This window comes from Erinaceus europaeus, chromosome 2 (genome assembly GCF_950295315.1).
Source record: "Erinaceus europaeus chromosome 2, mEriEur2.1, whole genome shotgun sequence".
Classification (NCBI taxonomy): domain Eukaryota; kingdom Metazoa; phylum Chordata; class Mammalia; order Eulipotyphla; family Erinaceidae; genus Erinaceus; species Erinaceus europaeus.
The window spans coordinates 89050361-89069987 of NC_080163.1; the positions used below are offsets into that span (position 1 = coordinate 89050361).

The following is a 19627-nucleotide window of genomic DNA, read 5'->3' on the forward strand; positions in this document are numbered from 1 at the left end:
TCCTCCTATCTTCTTCATGATACATAAATAAAATCTTAAATTAAAAAAAGCTCTAGATTAGTGAAATCACACATTTGTGAGGATCCATTGTGGGCAAACATACAAACAACATACTATTCCCAAGAAGGTAAAGTTTAAATGGCCTATATAGGAATATGACTTCCCGTTCCTAGTAATTTTCTTGGTTAAATAGAACTCCCCTGATGGAATTCAGTGATTGTATTGTATTGTAAATTCTAACCTCCTTCCACCCCCAATAAAGTGGGAGAAACAATTATTTTATAATCCACTAACATCCTCATAAAGTGGAAACAACTAACATACACTATATCCTTGTAATTACATGATTTTTGTAAACCACTGTTAAATCATCAATAACAAAAAAATCAGTCAATCTTGAAAAAAAAACCTAGATTTAAGTCCCCTGCCCCCACCCCCACAAAGGGAAGCTTCACAAGTGGTGAAGCAGGTCTGCAGGTGTCTCTCTGTCTCTTTCATTCTCTTTCTCTTTATTCTATCAAAGAAAGAAATAAAAAAGAAATATTAAAAAAACAATAAAATGAAATAGGAATCAATTAGTAGCTAAGAAAATTATACATACACGATGGAATAATGCTCAGCTGTTAAGAATGATAAAGTCATTTCTTTCGCCACATCTCTGATGGAGCTTGAAGGAATCATATTAAGTGAAATAAACCAGAAAGAAAGGGCTGAATATCAGATGGTCTGACCATAGGTAAAACTTGAGAAACAAGGACAGAAAGGGAAAAATAAAATAAAATTTCGACTCTGAGGAGGGAGGGGAAGAACTGGGGTTGGGAGGGGAGGCTTGGGGTCCTGGTGCATGATAATGGAAAACAAAACCTAAATTAAGGGTGAGAGTGTTTTGCAGACATCTATCATAGGGAGATGATTAATTCTACCAGTGTGCCAACCACTGTACTATAAACCTTTAACTCCCTAAATAAAATGATTAAAAAAAAAACTGGAACCATCTTGAAAAGATAGACATATATTATGTTTCATTAATGGGAAAAAAAAACCTTACTCTTAGCTACAAAGCTCTTAAAAGTACCAGGGATTTCCCCATCAGGAGAAGTATATTAGTGGGAGGAGGCTTGTTTGTTTGTTTAGCACCAGAGTTATGACTGGGGCTTTATGCCTGTACTGCTCCACCATTCCCTGTGGCCATTCTTTTTCTTTCTGTTTTGATAGAGGGTGAGAGATTGGGGTGAGGGAGGGGGTAGAGAGAGACAGAGAGGAAAGACACCAGCAGCACCACGCATGCAGCTTCACCTGCACAGGTGGAAACCAGGGGCTTGAACCCAGGTCCTTGCACATGGTAATGTGTGCACTCTATCAAATATGCCACTGCACACCCTGTAAATTAGATTTGAGTACTTCATTTTCATGATTGTTTAGGTTGAGATGTGCAGAGCCAAAAATTATTTGCTTTAAAAAAGTATATTTTTAGGGGGTCGGGCGGTGACGCAGTGGGTTAAGCGCATGTGGCGCAAAGCGCAGGAACCGGCGTAGGGATCCCGGTTCGAGCCCCCGGCTCCCCACCTGCAGGGGAGTCGCTTCACAGGCGGTGAAGCAGGTCTGCAGGTGTCTGTCTTTCTCTCCCCCTCTCTGTCTTCCCCTCCTCTCTCCATTTCTCTCTGTCCTATCCAACAACGAATTGCGTCAACAAGGGCAATAATAATAACCACAACGAAGCTACAACAAGGGCAACAAAAGGGGGTGGGGAATGGCCTCCAGGAGCGGTGGATTCATGGTGCAGGCACCGAGCCCAGCAATAACCCTGGAGGAGGAAAAAAAAAAAGAAACAAAGAAAAGAAAAGAAAAAATAAAAAGAAAAGAAAAAAAAAGTATATTTTTAAAAGAGCCCAGTACCAAATCCCAATTGTCCTGAAGCTTGTGAATAGTAATTTTGCAGGCTCATCATTCACTTCAAAGCTTGAAGAATTATTCCTTTTGTATTTTGTTTCCTCAAATAAATAGAATACTGTTAATTCATATTCACAGGAATATGATAAGTTCTCATGGGAAATATGTGGAAATATAGGAAACAGTACACTAAACAAATTTTATTATATTCTTTTAGGAAAACATCTTAAGAATCGAAATTTCTAGTTGATAAGACCTGTTTCAAAATAAAATGATTTTATTGGAGTAAAGTAATTCTTTTAAAATATATTTTACTTACTTACTTTATTGTTTTAATGATTTTTATCTATTTGTTTATTTATTTATTAGAAAGGAGAAGAGAGAGAAAGAACCAGACATCACTCTGGTACATGTGCTGCTGGGACTGAACTCAGGACCTCATGCTTGAGAGTCCAATGCTTTATCCACTGTACCACCTCCCTGATCACTTACCTTATTTTTTTTAATGAGACAAAGAGGGAAAGAGAATATTCTAAATATATTCCTTGCTTTTAATCACTTATCTCCTATACAAAATCTATGTCTTTTGTTTTAACCATGATTCAAATTGTGGGCTCACCAGTCTCATCTGGCTACCCAATTGTCTCTCAAGCTGTAGCTAGTCTCTTGCCTTTTCTGACCATTGTGTCTTCCCACACTGTTCCTAACTGTTGGGCCAAATAAGTTCAAATCACTGTTATGCATACCCTGTTTGACTAGAACAGGGGAAGCCGTATAATAGCATGAAGTAGGAGAGTTTAACATTTATGATTTGACCCAGTTGTTTTCACAGCAAACTGGACAACAACTTTGACCAGAGGTCATTTTGAAGAAGTGTGCTGTAATATTGGGAAAAGTCATGAGGCATTTGTGCATAGAAAAACAGAAAAACACTTCAAGGCTTTTCCAACCACAAACAACAAAAAAAAATAGTTCTGGTGGCTTTGGGTACAAAGTCGGGTTATACCATTTCCTAACTCTGTGAATGGACAGGCTACCTAAATATGCACAATTTCCTCAACTACATTAGTCACAGTCATAATAATGCCTCTAATCAAACTGGTGCAGCATGAAAGACATAATGCATCAAAAAACTTTAAGCACTAAATCTGGCATATATGATACTCTGCTACAATAAATAACTACAACATAATGAATGTTAACTGAAAAGTGTGGAGTATTTTTTTTAAATGCTGTGTCAATTTGTCCCTGATACCTAAATTCCCAGTCAAAATCTTATCTATCATATTGATGACCTCATACTGAAGTTGGAATAGCCTGCTATTGTCATGCAAACATTTCTTTTGCTTAGAGAAGTCCCATGCACCCAAATTCCTACTCTGTTTATCATATCATCCCTGTCTATTGGATCTTCCAAATTGCGTAACAAGACCTCATTACCTAGCATGTAATCAATTTTTGACCAGGGACTCAGATCTTCCCTTGACCTCCCCTTACTTGACTTGTATTCTGACAACCTAACTTTTGCCAGTTCCTTTCTTACTGTCATGGATTTCCACCCAGGTGGCATTCACCAAGGTGGTCTTCGTTGATTGATTTCTGTCACCATATGACCTCTCCTAGAGCTGTTACTGCATTCTCCAGCCTGGAGTCTCACAGATAGCAACAAGAAACTTGATTTCTAAGTTTTCCAAACAGCCTTTATGCTGTAGCTAGGTAGGATTAATATAAACCACTTCCCCATGACCCTTAAGAAGGTCAATTGAAAAGGAGGATCGGTATCCCTAGGTCCTTTGAAATCCCAGAGTTTTCTCCATAGCATAAATTTCTTTTGGTTGCTGCTCACCCAGACTACTCATACATCTCATGCATGCTAGTGCAATTCTCCTAAAATAAATTTCAGTCCTGATGGTCATAAACTTTCAGTTAGTACCTAAAAGAGAAAATTAAAATTTCATGATCCTTCAACACTGTAGTCTTTTTCTAATTAGTAATTTAATAATGATTTACAAAGTTATAAGGGGAGATGGTGGTAGTGCAGCCGGTTAAGCGCACCTGGCGCATAGCGCAAGGACCCGGGTAAGGATCCCAGTTCCAATCCCGGGCTCCCCACCTCCAGGGTGGTCACTTCACAGGCGGTGAAGCAGGTCTGCAGGTGTCTTTCCCTCCCCCTATTTGTCTTCCCCTCTTCTCTCCATTTCTTTCTGTCCTATCTAACAACGACATTAATAATAACTACGACAACAATAGAAAACGACAAGGGCAACAAAAAGGGAAAAATAAATATAAATATTTAAAAATATATAACATAAAAGAGGTATAATTCTATACCACTTCCACCACCAAAGTTCTTTGCCCCTACCCCCCTAAGGATAACCACTATAGTTCTCCCAAAGTCTTCAAGATGGGTTGTTTATTTATTTATTTATTTAATTTCTTGTTTCTTTTTTTTTTGGCCTCCTCTGGGGCTCAGTGCCTGCACTACAAATCCACTACTCCTGGAGGCCATTTTTTCCCATTTTGTTGCCCTTGGTTGTGGTTGTTATTGTTGTTATAGCTGTTGTTGGATAGGACAGACAGAAATCAAGAGCAGAGGGGAAGACAGAGAAGAGGAGAGAAATGTAGACACCTGCAGACCTGCCTCACAACTTGTGAAGCGACCTCCCCCCTGCAGGTGGGGAGCCGGATGCCTACGCCAGTTCATGCACTTTGCGCCATGTGCGCTTAACCTGCTGCGCTACCGCCAACCCCCATTTAAAAAATTTCTTTATTGGTGTATAAATGGTTTACAGTCACAGTAAAATACAATAGTTTGTACATACATAACATTTCTCAGTTTTCCACATAACAATTCAATTAGGTCCTCCTCTTTCATCATGTTCAGGACCTGAACCCTCCCCCTTTACTTTACTTTGTGCAGTACAGCAACATTGTAGACACACACACACACACACACACACACACACACACATTATCCCTCAATTCTATGCTTTGACTGAATCTACAGGGAAATTTCAGACTTCCAAGTTTTTGGTCCGTTGGTTGTGTTCAAAGAAATTCATCAGAGAACATCTGGGATTTCCAGCAAAGAAATGAACATCTGACTGTTGGTGTTTGTGTGTAGACTATGAGAACTAAAGGGAGAAGGAGAGGAGAACTCTAGTAGAAACTCAGCAGTGAATTGCCTGCAGGCACTATATTTGCAATCACTTCAAATCTACTTGGTGAATTTTAAGGACCCTTGAAACCACTCAGGAACTGTGCGGTTTAAAACAGAGAGAGAGAGAGAGAAAGAGAGAGAGAGCTCAGTTGCTGCTTAAAAAAACAGAGAGAGAGAGAGAGAGAGAGAGAGAGAGAGAGGGCTCAGTTGCTGCTTAGAGCCACTGTAGAAGCATCATCTAAGTTCATTTCCCACGTCTACGCTCGACCGGACCTGCCAATATACGTGGATTTCTTCGCCCACCCTGTCCAATGCTTGACGTCTCGTCATCCAATCTGGTCCCCTATGCCTACACTGAACTTCTCTGTTCCAGTCTCTTGGAAACAGAGTTGGCAGTCAGCTGAGGTAAAGAACAAACACCTCATCACAGACCCCTGCAAGCGTCAACCCGGCTTTGACCTAGCACGTTATGATTGGGCCCTCCTCAATCGCTATCGAACAGGCCATGGCCGGTGCGCCGCTATGTTCCATCGCTGGGGAGCCAGAGACGACCCGAACTGCCCCTGCGGCTCCAGACAGACTATGACCCACATAGTGAACGACTGCCACCTCTCCAGATTCAAAGGAGGTCTCGAAACTTTACATCAGGCTCAACCTGACGCTATTGACTGGCTATGGAAGAAGGGCAAACGCTAGAAGAAGAACTGTAGAAGCCACAGGCTCCTGAGAGCAACCCCCAGGGAGTCATTAATAGGAACTAGAGAATGAACACTGTACCCTTGTGGCACCAGGGAAGCCTATGAAATGCTAGGGTGTCCCAGCTGCCCTAGAGACCTTGGTGATTGGAATCAGACTGCCCAGAAGGCAAGAAAAGTGACTTTGACCTCATAGCAGAGTTTCTATCTTCAGGAATCTATCTGGGAAGAATATGAGGTCTTGACTCTCTTCTCCCCTGACACTCCAGACTGGGGCTTTTTTTAAAGGTACATCAGGCACCAAAATACAATGTCACTTCAAATGTCCTCCCCTCCCTCCACAATGTGTTATACACAGAAAGTATTATATAGATAATTTATATATAAATATATATAACTACATCTAAGAAAATGTTCCTTAAACTGTCTCATCATGATTTGATTGAACATCCTCTATCCATTACTTCCTTCCCCTTCACACTTTAAAGATATATATCATAACCCAGCATCTGTAGGCACAACAGATACCAAAACTGAGATCTGGTTGGAATATAGATATTCAGAAAGCAGAGAGAACTCTCAAATTCCTAAGCCCAAATAGCCTTACACCAGGACACGGCATTGTTAAACTATGAAAAGTCAAGAACTTAGAAAAAAATTAGAAGTTGCCAAAGAAAAGAATGTGACTTGTAAAGACACTGCAGCTAGACTTGCATCAGAATTTTCTGTAGGGACAATGAAGGCAAGGAGAGAATGCAATGGTATATTCAAGGTTTGAAAAGAAAACAACTAACAGTACACATTTTTTTTTAAATTTACCTTGCAAAACTGTCATTCACTATGAAGAAATAATCAAAACAGTACCAGGCATACAAAAACTAAAGGAACTTGCCATTACCAGACCTACCTTATAAGAGTTACCTAAAGAAGTGCTATAGAGAAAAAGACAAGTGGCCGGGCGGTGGAGCAGCTGACTGAACACACATGTTACAGTGTACAAGGACCTGGTTCAAGCTCCCGGCTCCCACCTGCAGGGGGAAATGTTTACAAGTGGTGAAACAGGGCTGCAGGTGTCTCTCCATCTCTCTCCCTCTCTCTGTCTCCCTCCTCCTACCTCTCGATTTCTGGCTGTCTCCATCCAATAAATAAAAATAATAAATTTAAAAAGAGAGAGAGAAAGGAAAAGAAACAAAGCACATTTAACTCTCAACAAGGTGACACATAGTATAAAGCAGACCCAGAAACACAGCCCTAGAGATATGAGACAACTTTAGAGTTTGAAAGGAAGAAATGGATAGAGGATGTTCACGCAAAGAATAATTAGACAAAAACAGTTTAAGCCTTTCTTAGATGCAGTTATATATACATTTGTAAATAAATTATCTGTATACTACTTTTTGTGTATAACACATTTATACCAATACAGTCCTCTATGTCTTATTAAATAATGTCATTTTATTTCTGGTACTTTTTAATTTTTCTTACATCGTTGTTTTTCTCCTCCTTCCTATCATATATAGTATCTTGAGGTTCAAGGTCTCTTGCTGCTATAGTTTATGTATAATGACCTGCATTTCTCTGAAACACAACTACTAAATTATTTTGCTCATATATGCAATATAAAGAAATGAATTTGTTTTTTAAAAAAAATGTCAAATGGTCACTAAGACTTTGTGTAAACTGTGGTGGTTATCCTAAAAGGGAATGGGAATAGTTGGGGGTTGGACACAGAACTATGGTAAGGGGTGTGGTGTGCAACTATACCCATGTACCTTGTAAATCATTATCAAACCAATAATGATAATGACAGGTCAAAGGACGAGGTGATTCGCACTGTAAGATTTCATGAAAGAGGTAGAGCTAGAGCTAGCACAAGACCTTCCTACCTGAAGCTCTGAAGTTCCAGGTTCAATCTCTAGAACTACTACAAACCAGAGCTGAGCCATTCTTGGATCAAATTATTTTTAAAAATTAATAAAAGACTGCATGAAACATTTTGAAAGAAGGTCCATGGTTCTTGGGATAATGCATGTGGTAAGGTTTGACACCTAACTTTCTCACACAAGCATTTGATCTTTGGCATTTTAGTTAGCAAGTTTGTCTCATCCATATTGTCCTGACAAATTAAATTAGTCCTATAATTCAATAATTAAGTCAGTTTATAGGAACCATGTGGTTTTCATTTAATATCAAGAAACCTAAGAGATACTAGGTGACCTGCCCCCAAAATACCATGAATAACAAATAATGAAACCAAAGAAAACCCAATAATGACCTTATAAAATTCTCATCTTGAATGAATTAGAAATATATTGATTCACTTTTTTAAAAATCTTCTTTTCAGAGTTTTTTCATCAGCTCTTATATTATGGTGAAATGTACCGGTGCAAGCCATTGATAAAATTCTGGCTTGGCTCAGTGCCAATGGTGGCCATTTATAAAGCTGAAAATGTGGAAGTAAGTATTTAACAAATATGATCAACAATCCACTGCATATTGGGTGATGTGAGAACCTCATCACAATAAATATAGGATCTTTGAGCAGAGAACTGGGGAGATAGCATAGTGGTTATGCAAAAGACTTTCATGCCTGAAGCTACAAGGTCCTGATTTCAAACCCCAGCACCATCATAAACTAGAGTTGAGCAGTGTCTGGTTTAAATAAATAAAGTCATTAGGCAGGAAGAAAGGGTGTCCTCTAAATAAATAAATAAAGTGAATGAGTCCATATGTCTACTTAAATTCAGTATCTTGAATACTCCATGAAATATTTTAGGTTATTTAAGAATATTTAATGTTTTCAGCTGTACTCTGAATCCTGGGATGAGCAGTGTCCTCTAGATGTCTGTCTACATTTGTTGCCAGATTCCAGTGTCTGAAGGCCAGGGTTTTTTTTGTTTGTTTGTTTTTGGTTTTGTCTCCAGGGTTATTGCTGGGGCTCGGTGCACTACAAATCCATTGCTCCTGGAGGCTATTTTTTCCCTTTTGTTGCCCTTGTTGTTTATTGTTGTTGTTATTGCTGTTGTTTTTGTTGGATAAGACAGAGAGAAATGGAAAGAGGAGGAGAAGACAGAGAGGGGGAGAGAAAGACAGACACTTGCAGACCTGCTTTATCGACTGTGATGCAACCCCCTGCAGGTGGGGAGCCAGGGTCTCAAATCCTTATGCTGGATCCTTGTGCTGGTCCGGGTGCTTTGCTCCATGTATGCTTAAGCCGCTGTGCTACCGCCCGGCCCCGAAGGCCATAGTTTTATAGAATCATAAATACATTCTTCTAGGGGCCCAGGCGGTGGTGTACCTGGTTGAACACACATGTTACCATGTACAAAAATCCAGATTCAACCCCCCAGCTCCCACTTGGAGGGGGAAAAGTTTAACAAGAGGTGAAGCAGGTCTGCAGGTATCTTTCTTTTTCTCTCCCTCTCTCCCTCCCACTCCCATCTCAGTTTCTCTCTGCCCTATCAGATAAAAATAATTAATTAATCAAAATTATCCTACAAGGTAAGCACATGTTACCTGGCAGGCATTAGTTTAAGATTATAAAAATATGACAATAGTGAAATATAGATGTTTTCCTCAGAAAGATTAACGTTTCATACTATATCTAGTATACATTTATTCTTCCAAATTAATTTTCCTGAAAAAAAGTCTATGATATTATAGGAAAGATATTGTTAATTAATGCTAATGAAATTTCTCCTTAAGGAGATTATATACCTTTTTAAAAAATTTTTTTTTAAATATTTATTTATTTATTCCCTTTTGTTGCCCTTGTTATTTTATTGTTGTAGTTATTATTGTCGTTGTTGGATAGGACAGAGAGAAATGGAGAGAGGAGGGGAAGACAGAGAGGAGGAGAGAAAGATAGACACCTGCAGACCTGCTTCACCGCCTGTGAAGCGACTCCCCTGCAAGTGGGGAGCCAGGGTTCGAACCGGGATCCTTATGCCGGTCCTTGTGCTTTGCACCACCTGCGCTTAACCTGCTGCACTACAGCCTGACTCCCGATTATATGCCTTCTATCATATAGTTTGATGAGAAGTGAATTTAGGTCAGGGAATAAAAATGAGTTTCTTTTCATGGGACAAAGTTACAAGCAAAAAAAAGAGAATAGTGCTTGGATATGTCTTTCTTAGTTATTGTAGCGAAAATATTGGAGTTTCTCTTTGCCATAAACTAGAATACTGGTTGAGAGTAGATGGTGAGGGCACCAAACCTAGTATGTCAGTCATTGCTGACTAGTGTATACAAGCTGATATAAGTGAGCTTAGGGAGTGTTTTGGACTTAGATCTAAATGCTCATCCTTCCATTTCACTTTGGATGTGAGACGATATGAAGTGATTTTACTGACTTGGTTTTGGGTGTGGTGTTGTAAAATTTATTTGAATGTTTGAACCTGTACTTCTAAATCATGGGTAGTATTCTACACTAATATTACTGCAATCAAAAAAGAATAGAAAAAAAAAAGAAAATTAATGGGAAAAAAGTGTATTATTTTAAATAAATAAAAAAACAACAGGTATCTTGGGGGCCTGGCAGTGGTGCTCCTGGTTAAACACACGTGTTACAATGTATGAGAGTCCAGGTTTGAGTCCTCATCTCTGTCCACAGAGGGGAAGCTTCACTAGTGGTGAAGCAAGTATTGCAGATGATTATCTGCTCCTCTCCCTTTCTGTCCCCCCTCCAATTTATCTCTGTCCTATCAAATAAATAAATTTAATTTAATTGGGGAGTCAGGCTGTAGTGCAGTGTGTTAAGCTCAGGTGGCGCAAAGTGCAAGGACCAGAGGAAGGATCCCGGTTCGAGCCCCCGGCTCCCCACCTGTAGGGGAGTCGCTTCACAGGCAGTGAAGCAGGTCTGCAGGTATCTATCTTTCTCTTCCCCTCCTTTCTCCATTTCTCTCTGTTCTTTCCAACAACGACAATAATAACTACAACAATAAAACAAGGGCAACAAAAGGGAATAAATAAATAAATAAATATCTTTTTAAATTAATTTAATTATAAAAGAAAGAAAAATCACTGCCAGGAGCAGTGGACTTGTCATTCAGGTACTGAGCAAAAAATAAAAATAAACAAAACAAAACCAAACCAGGTATTGTTTTATTGAAACTTTTATGTCTTTATATTTCTCACTTTTTTTTTCTCTTTCTAAGACAATTTTAACTAGTTCAAAGCAAATTGACAAGTCAAATATGTACAACTTCCTGAAACCATGGCTTGGCCTCGGACTTCTTACAAGGTTTGTCAGTGTAAAATTGTAATTTTTTCTTGTAGAAACAGTGCTATTGTGATGATTTATTGTATCCGGAATGAGCATAAACATAGATTTCCTGGTGGTCCAGGAGGTGGCGCAGTGGATGGAGCACTGGATTCTCAATCATGGGGTCCTGGGTTCGATCCCTGGCAGCCCATGTACCAGAGTGATGTCTGGTTCTCTCTCTCTCTCTTCACCTATCTTTTTCATGAATAAATAAATAAATTTAAAAAATAGATTTCCTATAGCAAGAGTGTGTGAACAGCAGTAGGGGAAAAAATGGAAGGAAAGGTACTTTTGATAGATAGGAAGTTCATGGTGAACAATATTCTCCAGCCACAGTCTTGAATAGTGACCACAAATATCCTAAAAAGAATTAGGACTTCTTGAAATATGAATGGAATAAACAAAAGTAGAGTTTGAAGCAGGCAAATATTGATGATTTCACAAAAAGGACTGTCAGAACAGTAATCTCAACTATGAGTTGGCATGTAGAGATCTTCATCTTCTGGGAGAGGCTGTAGCAAAACAAAATCAGGACTCTTATGAGGACTTTGTAGAACTCAGAGATATCAGATAGCAAAGACTAAAAGTATAATAGAATTTGTGGATCATCTGATGACTAAAGCGTTTGAGAACAAAGAGAAAAAAGTCATCTAGAATTCATAATTTAAGAAAATCCTTAATTTTTATGAATGCCTTTTAAATTTTAGTAATATAGAGCAGATATAGATTAGATAGCATAGTGGTTACAAAGAGTAACTCTCATGCCTGAAACTCCAATGTCCCAGGTTCAATCTAACACACTACTATAAGCCAGAGCTGAGTAGTGCTCTGCTAAGAAAAAAAAAAAAAAGCCATATTCTGTAACTGTATATGCAATTTTTTTTGTCTCACTGAAAGCACTGAGAATCTGTAGATTAAGTTATTTTAGAAGAATTTTGTTGACATGACTATGTTAATACTTGTTGTAGATGCCACTTTTTTTACTAGTAATTCTGTATTGTATTTCTAGCACTGGAAACAAATGGCGCACTAGGAGAAAAATGCTCACACCTACTTTCCATTTTACAATTCTGGAAGACTTCTTAGATATCATGAATGAGCAAGCTAATATATTGGTTAGCAAGCTTGAAAAACATGCTAACCAGGAAGCATTTAACTGCTTTTTTTACATCGCTCTCTGTGCCTTAGATATCATCTGCGGTAAGTCTGAAAGATTTGCTACTAGAGTTATGGTGAAAAGATAGAATGATCCAGATGGAAATAGCATCGCACTAGGAAGGCGCATGGAGAGGTTGAAAGATCACGGGTTCTTAAGGGCGATTCTGCTGCTAAATGTGCGGCCTTGAGAAGCAACCACTGCACATGGGACCCTGAGCAGAACAGCCTGGAGCCAACGTACCAGGAAAATTAAGGAAAGGGAAAAGCTGGAATAGAAGTAGAAGTGGAGGGAGTTGGGTGGTAGCGCAGCGGGTTAAGCACATGTGGTGCAAAGCACAAGGACCAGAGGAAGGATTCTGGTTCAGCCTCCAGCTTCCCACCTGCAGGGAAGTCGCTTCACAGGCAGTGAAGCAAGTCTGCAGGTGTCTATCTTTCTCTCCCTCTCTCTGTCATCCCCTCCTCTTTCCATTTCTCTCTGTCTTATCCAACAATAACAACAATAATAACTACAACAATAAAACCACAAGGGCAACAAGAGGAAATAAATATTAAAAAAAAAAGTAGAAGTGGAATAAGCAGAGGGTACAAGATGAGCGGGTAAAGAGGCAAGGACAATTCTAAATACCTAAGAATGAAACAAATCTATGCTTCTTTTCAGGTGTTTGTCACTGGAAATAAACAGAAAAAATGTGCATGAATTGAATGGTTGTTTTCATCTTTTTTTTTTTTTTTTTTACAGAAACTGCCATGGGAAAGAACATTGGTGCTCAGAGTAATGATGATTCCGAGTATGTCCGTGCAGTTTATAGGTAAATGAAGTCCTTTTGAAGACTTTTTAAATTGTTATTTATTAGAGCCATTGCTAATGGCTTTTGTCTGTTGTACCTTTTTCAGTATTTCAAAATTAAAAGTATACTAAAATTAATTTATCATTTACATATACATTTCAATAATTGAGGAATGACTGTGTAAATTATGACAGGCCCAGATTATGCAGTTGTTTTAAACAACCACTTTATAACATATTCAAAAATTATATTGTGTGGCCCAGGAGGGAGCACAATGGATAACACTTTGGATTCTCAAGCATGAAGTCCCCAGTTCAGTACCCAGAATTAAATGTCAGAGTGATGCTCTGGCTTCTTCTCTCTCCTTTTCTCTCTCTCTCTCTTTCTCTCTCTCTCTCTGTGTGTATGTGTGTGTGTGTGTGCATGTCTGTCTCTCTCCTCTTTCATTAATAAAATACATTTTAAAAAAATTATGAGAGGGTCTGGGCAGTGGCACACCTGGTGGAGTTGACACATTCTAGTACACAGGCTCAACCCCCCAGTCCCTACCTGCAGGGGGAAGCTTTATGAGTGGTGAAACAATGCTGCAGGTATCTCTCTCTACCCTCTCTACCTCCCCCTACCCTACAAGTTCTCTTTGCCTTTATTAAAAATACATATAAATAAAATATATTTTTAAAAAATATGATGTAGATGTGTGCCAATGGCCTAAAACTATACACACAATACATTAAAAAAAAGTTCATTGGGGGTTGGGCCGTAGTGCAGCAGGTTAAGCACACATGGTGCAAAGTGCAAGGACCTGCATAAAGATCCCAGTTTGAGCCCCCGGCTCCCCACCTGCAGGGGGATTGCTGCACAAGTGGTAAAGCAAGTCTTCAGGTGTCTATCTTTCTCTCCCCCTGTCTGTCTCCACTCCTCTCTCGATTTCTCTCTGTCCTGTTCAACAGTAACAACAGCAATTACAAGAACAATAATAATAACAGTAGCAACAAAGGCAACAAAAGGGAAGAAATAGCCTCCAGGAGCTGTGGATTCATAGTGCAGGCACCAAGCCCCAGAGATAATCCTAGAGGCAAAAAAAATAAATTCATCAAATAAAACATTCAAATTTGTTTTTAAAAATTAAAGATTATATTGTGACGTAGTAAAAGATATAAATACTTTTTATAGTATGATAACCACTATTTATAGGAAATTATTCATAGGAAGAAAAATTTCAAAGGGCATGAGGTAGATAGCATAATAGCAAAGAGACTCTCTTGCCTGTGGCTCCAAAGTCCCAGGTTCAGTCCCTCACACTACCATAAGTTAGAGCTGAGCAATACTCCATTAAAAAAAATTTTTTTCAGGATACTTTATATTAGCTGTGGTTAATGTTGTTCTGTTTTCATACTTATTTTTCTTACCATATGTTAGTTCTTTTATTTATTCATTTTTCTGCACTTTCTTTAATATTTATTTACCTACCAGTTTATTTTATTTGATAGAGAAAAATTAAGAGGGGGAAGGGAGATAGAGAAGGGCTTCACTTCTGTGCAGCACTGCTTAATGATATCTCAGGGCCAGTTTTCCATTCTCTTTCTTTCTCTCTTTCTTTCTTTCTTTTCTTTTTTTTTTTTTTTGCCTCCAGGGTTATTGCTGGGGCTCAGTGTCTGCACTAAGAATCCACTGCTTCTGGTAGGGAGCCAAGGGTTCCAACTGGGATCCTTACCTGTCCTTGCACTTCGCAACAGGTGCCCTTAAACTGCTGTGCTACCTCCCAGCTCCCTCTTTTCCTTTTCTTTTTTTTTTAATTCTTATTTATAAAAAGGAAACACTGACAAAAAACATATGATAAGAGGGGTACAACTCCACACAATTCCCACCACCAGAACTCCGTATCCCATCCCATACCCTGATAGCTTCCCTATTCTTTATCTTTCCGGGAGTATGGACCCAAGGTCATTGTGGGATGCAGAAGGTGGAAGGTCTGGCTTCTGTAATTGCTTCCCCACTGAACATGGGCATTGACAGGTCGATCCATACTCCCAGCCTGTCTCTCTCTTTCCCTAGTAAGGCAGAGTTCTGGGGAAGCAGGGCTCCAGGACACATTGGTAGGGTCATCTGCCCAGGGAAGTCAGGTTGGCATCATGGTAGCATCTGGAACCTGGTGGCAAACCCAAACCCTCTTTTTCTTTTTATAGAGAGAGCTAGAGGAGAGAGGGAGAGAATGATAGAGAAGAGATACACTACAGCACCACCTTTCATCCAGCCATAGAACTCCCATGTGACTCTGGGACATAAACCCAGTGCAGCAAGGTGTGCACTCTACCATATGAGCTAGCTCCTGATTCCTTGTGTTTATACTTATTCAGTCTCCTTTCCCATATTTTCTATCCTTGGTATGAATTATGTTTAATTAAAATTAATTATTTTACTTTAAGGTTACTTGGGACTATCTAGCTATTTAGAATCTGACATTCATTGAAAAAATACTGACTTTTCATGGTGGCACAAAAATAGAATGGTTTAGGATATAGACATTGAAAGAAAAATAAACTTATAAATTAAAGTAAAAAAAAAATAAGGGCCAAGTGGTTCCACACCCAGTTAAGTGCAAATATTTCCATGCACAAGGACCCAGGTTTGAACCCTTGATCCCTGCCTACAGCAGGGATGCTTCACAAATGGTGTCTCTCTTTCACTCTCCCTCTCTCAATTTCTCTGTTCTATTTTTCTATTTTGTCAAACAAAATAGAAAAAGGTGGGAGGGGGAGCAGGACAAAATGGCTGCCAGAATTCATACTGCTGTCATGGAGCCCCAGTGATAACCCCGGTGGGAAAGGAGAGAAAGAAAGAAAAATAAAGAAAGAAAAAAAGGAAAGGAAGGAAGGAAGGAAGGAAGGAAGGTAGGAAGGAAGGAAGATAAAACAAGGGTGATCTGGGAGGTGGCGCAGTAGACAAAGCATTGGACTCTCAAGCATGAGGTCCTGAGTTCAATCCCCAGCAGCACATGTACCATGGTGATGCCTGGTTCTTTCTCTTTCCTCCAATGTTTCTCATTAATAAATAAATAAAACCTTAAAAAAAAAAAAAAAGAAAAACAAGGAATCCTATGTGCTGGTGCACTGGGTTAAGTGCACATGTTAGCATGCACAAGGACCCAGGTTCAAGACCCCTCCTTCCCACCTGCAGGGGGGATGCTTCATGAGAAGTGAAACAGGTCTGCAGGTGTCTATCTTTCTCTCTACCTCCCCCTCCTTTCTCAATTTTTTTTTCTGTCCTATTCAATAAAAGTAGAAAACAAGAAAGGAAGGAAGAAGGGAAGGAAGGAAGGAAGGAAGGAAGGAAGGCAGGCAGGCAGGCAGGCAATGGTAGGAGCACTCAATTTAGTGCACACATGACCATGTGCAAAGACAGGGTTCAAGGCCCTGCTCCCCACCTACAGGGGAGTCACTTCACATGTGGTGTCTCTCTCTTTCCCTTTCTAGCTCTCCCTCCTCTCTTAATTTCTCTCTGTACTTTCAAATAAAATAGAAAGAAAAGAGAAAAGAGAGAAGAAAAGGAAAGTAAAGAAAAAAGGGAAGGGGAGGGGAAGGAGGGGGAAGGAAGGGAAGGGAAGGGAAGGGAAGGGAAGGGAAGGGAAGGGGAGGAAAGATGGTCACCAGGAGTGGTAGATTTGTAGTGTCAAGCCCCAGTGATAGTCCTGGTGGGAAAAAAAAAAAACAACCCTCTAAATGAGAGGTATTAACAAAGTGATGAGAAGGCCTGGGAGGTAGCTCAATGATTATGGCACTAAACTTACAAGCATGAGGTCCCAAATTCAGTCTCTGGTATCCCATGTGCCAGAGTGATGCTCTGGTTCTCTCTTCCCTTCATCCTTTCCCTCCTATTCTCCCTTTCCCCTCCTCTCCCTCCCTCTATATCTTGTGATCATGAATAAATTAAAATATTTTTCAAGATGAATAATGACTTACAACACTGTGAAAGTGGGTATCATCCCATAGTACACCCACTCCCAAAGTCATATGCACCGCCCTCCCAGTAATAATCACTATAGTTTTTACAAAGTCTTAGAGATATTTTGGGCTTCTGGGTTGTTTTTTTGTTTTTTTTTTTTTTTTGCAAGTTCATGTGTTTCAGTTCTCTTGATTCGACATATGAGTGAAACCATATTCTATATTCCACATATGAGCAAAACCATTCAGTTGTTTTCTTTCATCTCTTTATTTTGCTAAGTATAATCACCTCCAGTTCCATCCATTTTTGTCCCAGAGGACAAAATATCATTTTTTAAATGCAGAGTAGTATTTAATGGAGTATATGCCCCATAACTTCTTTTAAACTATATATCCTATACTTTTTTTTTTTTGCCTCCAGGGTTATCAATGGAACTCAGTACTGTCACTATGGCCCGGCTCGTGGTGGAAATTTTTTCTTTTTTTTTTTTTTATTCTGTAGGACAGAGAGGAATTGAGAGGGAAGAGGGAGACAGAGAGAAAGAAAGATAGACACCTGAAGACCTGCTTCACCACTTGTGAAACATTTCTGCTACAGGTGGGAAGTGGGGGGCTCAAGCCCAGGTCCTTCAGCATAGTACTATGTGCACTTAACTGTGTGCACCCCCTTTTATGTAGGGGAAATCTGGTTGTTTTCTGTCACCACCTCAGAAGTGTTCTATGAAAGATATGAACATTGGGGGTCAGGTGGTAGCATACCGAGTTAAGCGCACATGGCATGAAGCACAAGGACAGGTGTCAGGATCCTGGTTCGAGCCTCCGGCTCCCCACCTGCAGGGGAGTCGCTTCACAGGCGGTGAAGCAGGTCTGCAGGTGTCTATCTTTCTCTCCCCCTCTATCTTCCCCTCCTCTCTCCATTTCTCTCTGTCTTATCCAACAACGGAAACATCAGCAACAACAATAATAACTACAACAATAAAGCAACAAAATGGAAAATAAATAATAAAAAAATTAAAAAGAAATATATGAACATTAAAAAGAGGCAGATTTCATCTTAATACGTGATGTAAGAGCCACATGAAGCACTGGGAGATTGAAAATCTCTCTAGACAAACAGAGTTGAGCTCAGATGACCATCTAGTAAATTTGATATGGAGTCTTTATGCTTCACTAAATAAAAATATTAAATTTCTTTGAATGCATAGTAGGCCATGCCTTCATTGTTCAGCATAAATCATAGGGCTCTTAGTAGCCTCTAAGGCAAATCCATCCTCTTGACAACAATCCTGTAACACAGTATTTCCTCAATACTGGGGCCAGGTGATGCTACATCCAGTAGAGTGCATATGCTACTTTATGTGAGGACCCAGGATCAAGACCCTGGTCCCCACCTGGCCCCCCTCTTTCTTTATCTTTCTCCTAGTTATTGAGGTGGGGGGAGGAAGGAAAATAGAAACAGTGAAATCCTGAAGGCATGGAGCCTCACAGACAACTGTGGCAAAGTAAATAATCAAGAAATAAAGTGTAAACAACAAGGGCAACAAAAAGGGAAAAAATAGCCTCCAGGAACAGTGGATTCATAGTGCGGACACCGAGCCCCAGTGATAACCCTGGAGGGAGGGAGGGATGGAGGGAGGGAGAGAGGGGGGAAAGAGAGAGAGAGAGAGAAAGTGATATTAAAGTTGGAGGTATAGCATAATAGTTATGCAAAGAGACTTTCATGCCTGAGACTCTCAAGTCCCAGGTTCAATCCCCCACACTGCCATAAGCCAGAGCTGAGCAGTGCTCTGTAAAAAAAAAAAAAAAAGCTTCTCAACACTACCAAAAATGCACCTCAGATTTTTATAGTGATTGAATTGAATATGTGGATCCTTTTGATAAGTGTTGCCACCTTAGCAATGGTCTTTTGGGCAAAATATGGAATATCTTTCCATTTATTTGCCTTAATTTTCTTTATAAGTTGTATAGCTGTACATCTTTTGCTAAATCTACTTCTAAGAATCTTATTTTTGGTACTATAGCAGATAGAATTTTTATTTACTTATTTATTGCCACCAGGATTATTGCTGAGACTTGGTGCTGACGCTATGAATCCACTGCTCCTGGTGGGTTTTTAAAATTTTTTTGTATTATTATTAGATAGGACAGAAAGGACAGGAAGATAGAGAAAGGGAGAGAAAGCTAGACACCTGTACACCTGCTTTACCACTCAGGAAGTAGTCCCCCCCCCACGCACCGCATGGAGATAGCGGAGTCTCGAACTTGGGTCCTTGCTCTTAGTACTTTGTGTGCTTAACTGGATATGCAACCGCCCGACCCCCAGGATAGTTTTCTTCATTTCACGTTCCAGTTGCCCAATGGTGATGTTAGAAAAAAATGTCATACGTTACTCTTGTAGTCTGCAAGTTTTCTGAACTCATTTATCCTATTCGGTTTTTTGTTTTTTTTTGTGGATTCTTTAGTAGTTCCTCTGTACAAGACGGTCTCACTTATGAATACAGACAGTTTTATTACTTTTTCCTTTCCAATCTTGATGTCCTTCATCTTTTCTTGCCTGATTTCCCTGGCTAGAACTCCCAATACAGTGCTGAATAGATGTAGTCAAGGCGGGTGACCTTGGCACCTGCGGAGTGAAGGCTGACGAGTATGGTGCCGCCCACAGCTGTGAGAACACAGTACCTCCTGGCGGCCGCGCCAGGCGCCCGCGGCCCCTGACATGGGCGCCAACGCCG

General features: G+C 39.8%; 1 protein-coding gene across 1 annotated transcript in view; it reads left to right on the plus strand.

Moving 5' to 3' along the window:
• The window catches only part of LOC103114797 (cytochrome P450 4V2-like), a 41869-nt gene that overhangs the window by 1417 nt on the left and 20825 nt on the right, over window positions 1-19627 (plus strand). Inside the window, exons 2-5 of the mRNA XM_007524526.3 lie at window positions 8090-8202; window positions 10902-10987; window positions 12018-12208; window positions 12906-12975. Coding sequence (XP_007524588.1) covers window positions 8090-8202; window positions 10902-10987; window positions 12018-12208; window positions 12906-12975 — 460 coding nt within the window. The remainder of the gene's footprint in view (window positions 1-8089; window positions 8203-10901; window positions 10988-12017; window positions 12209-12905; window positions 12976-19627) is intronic.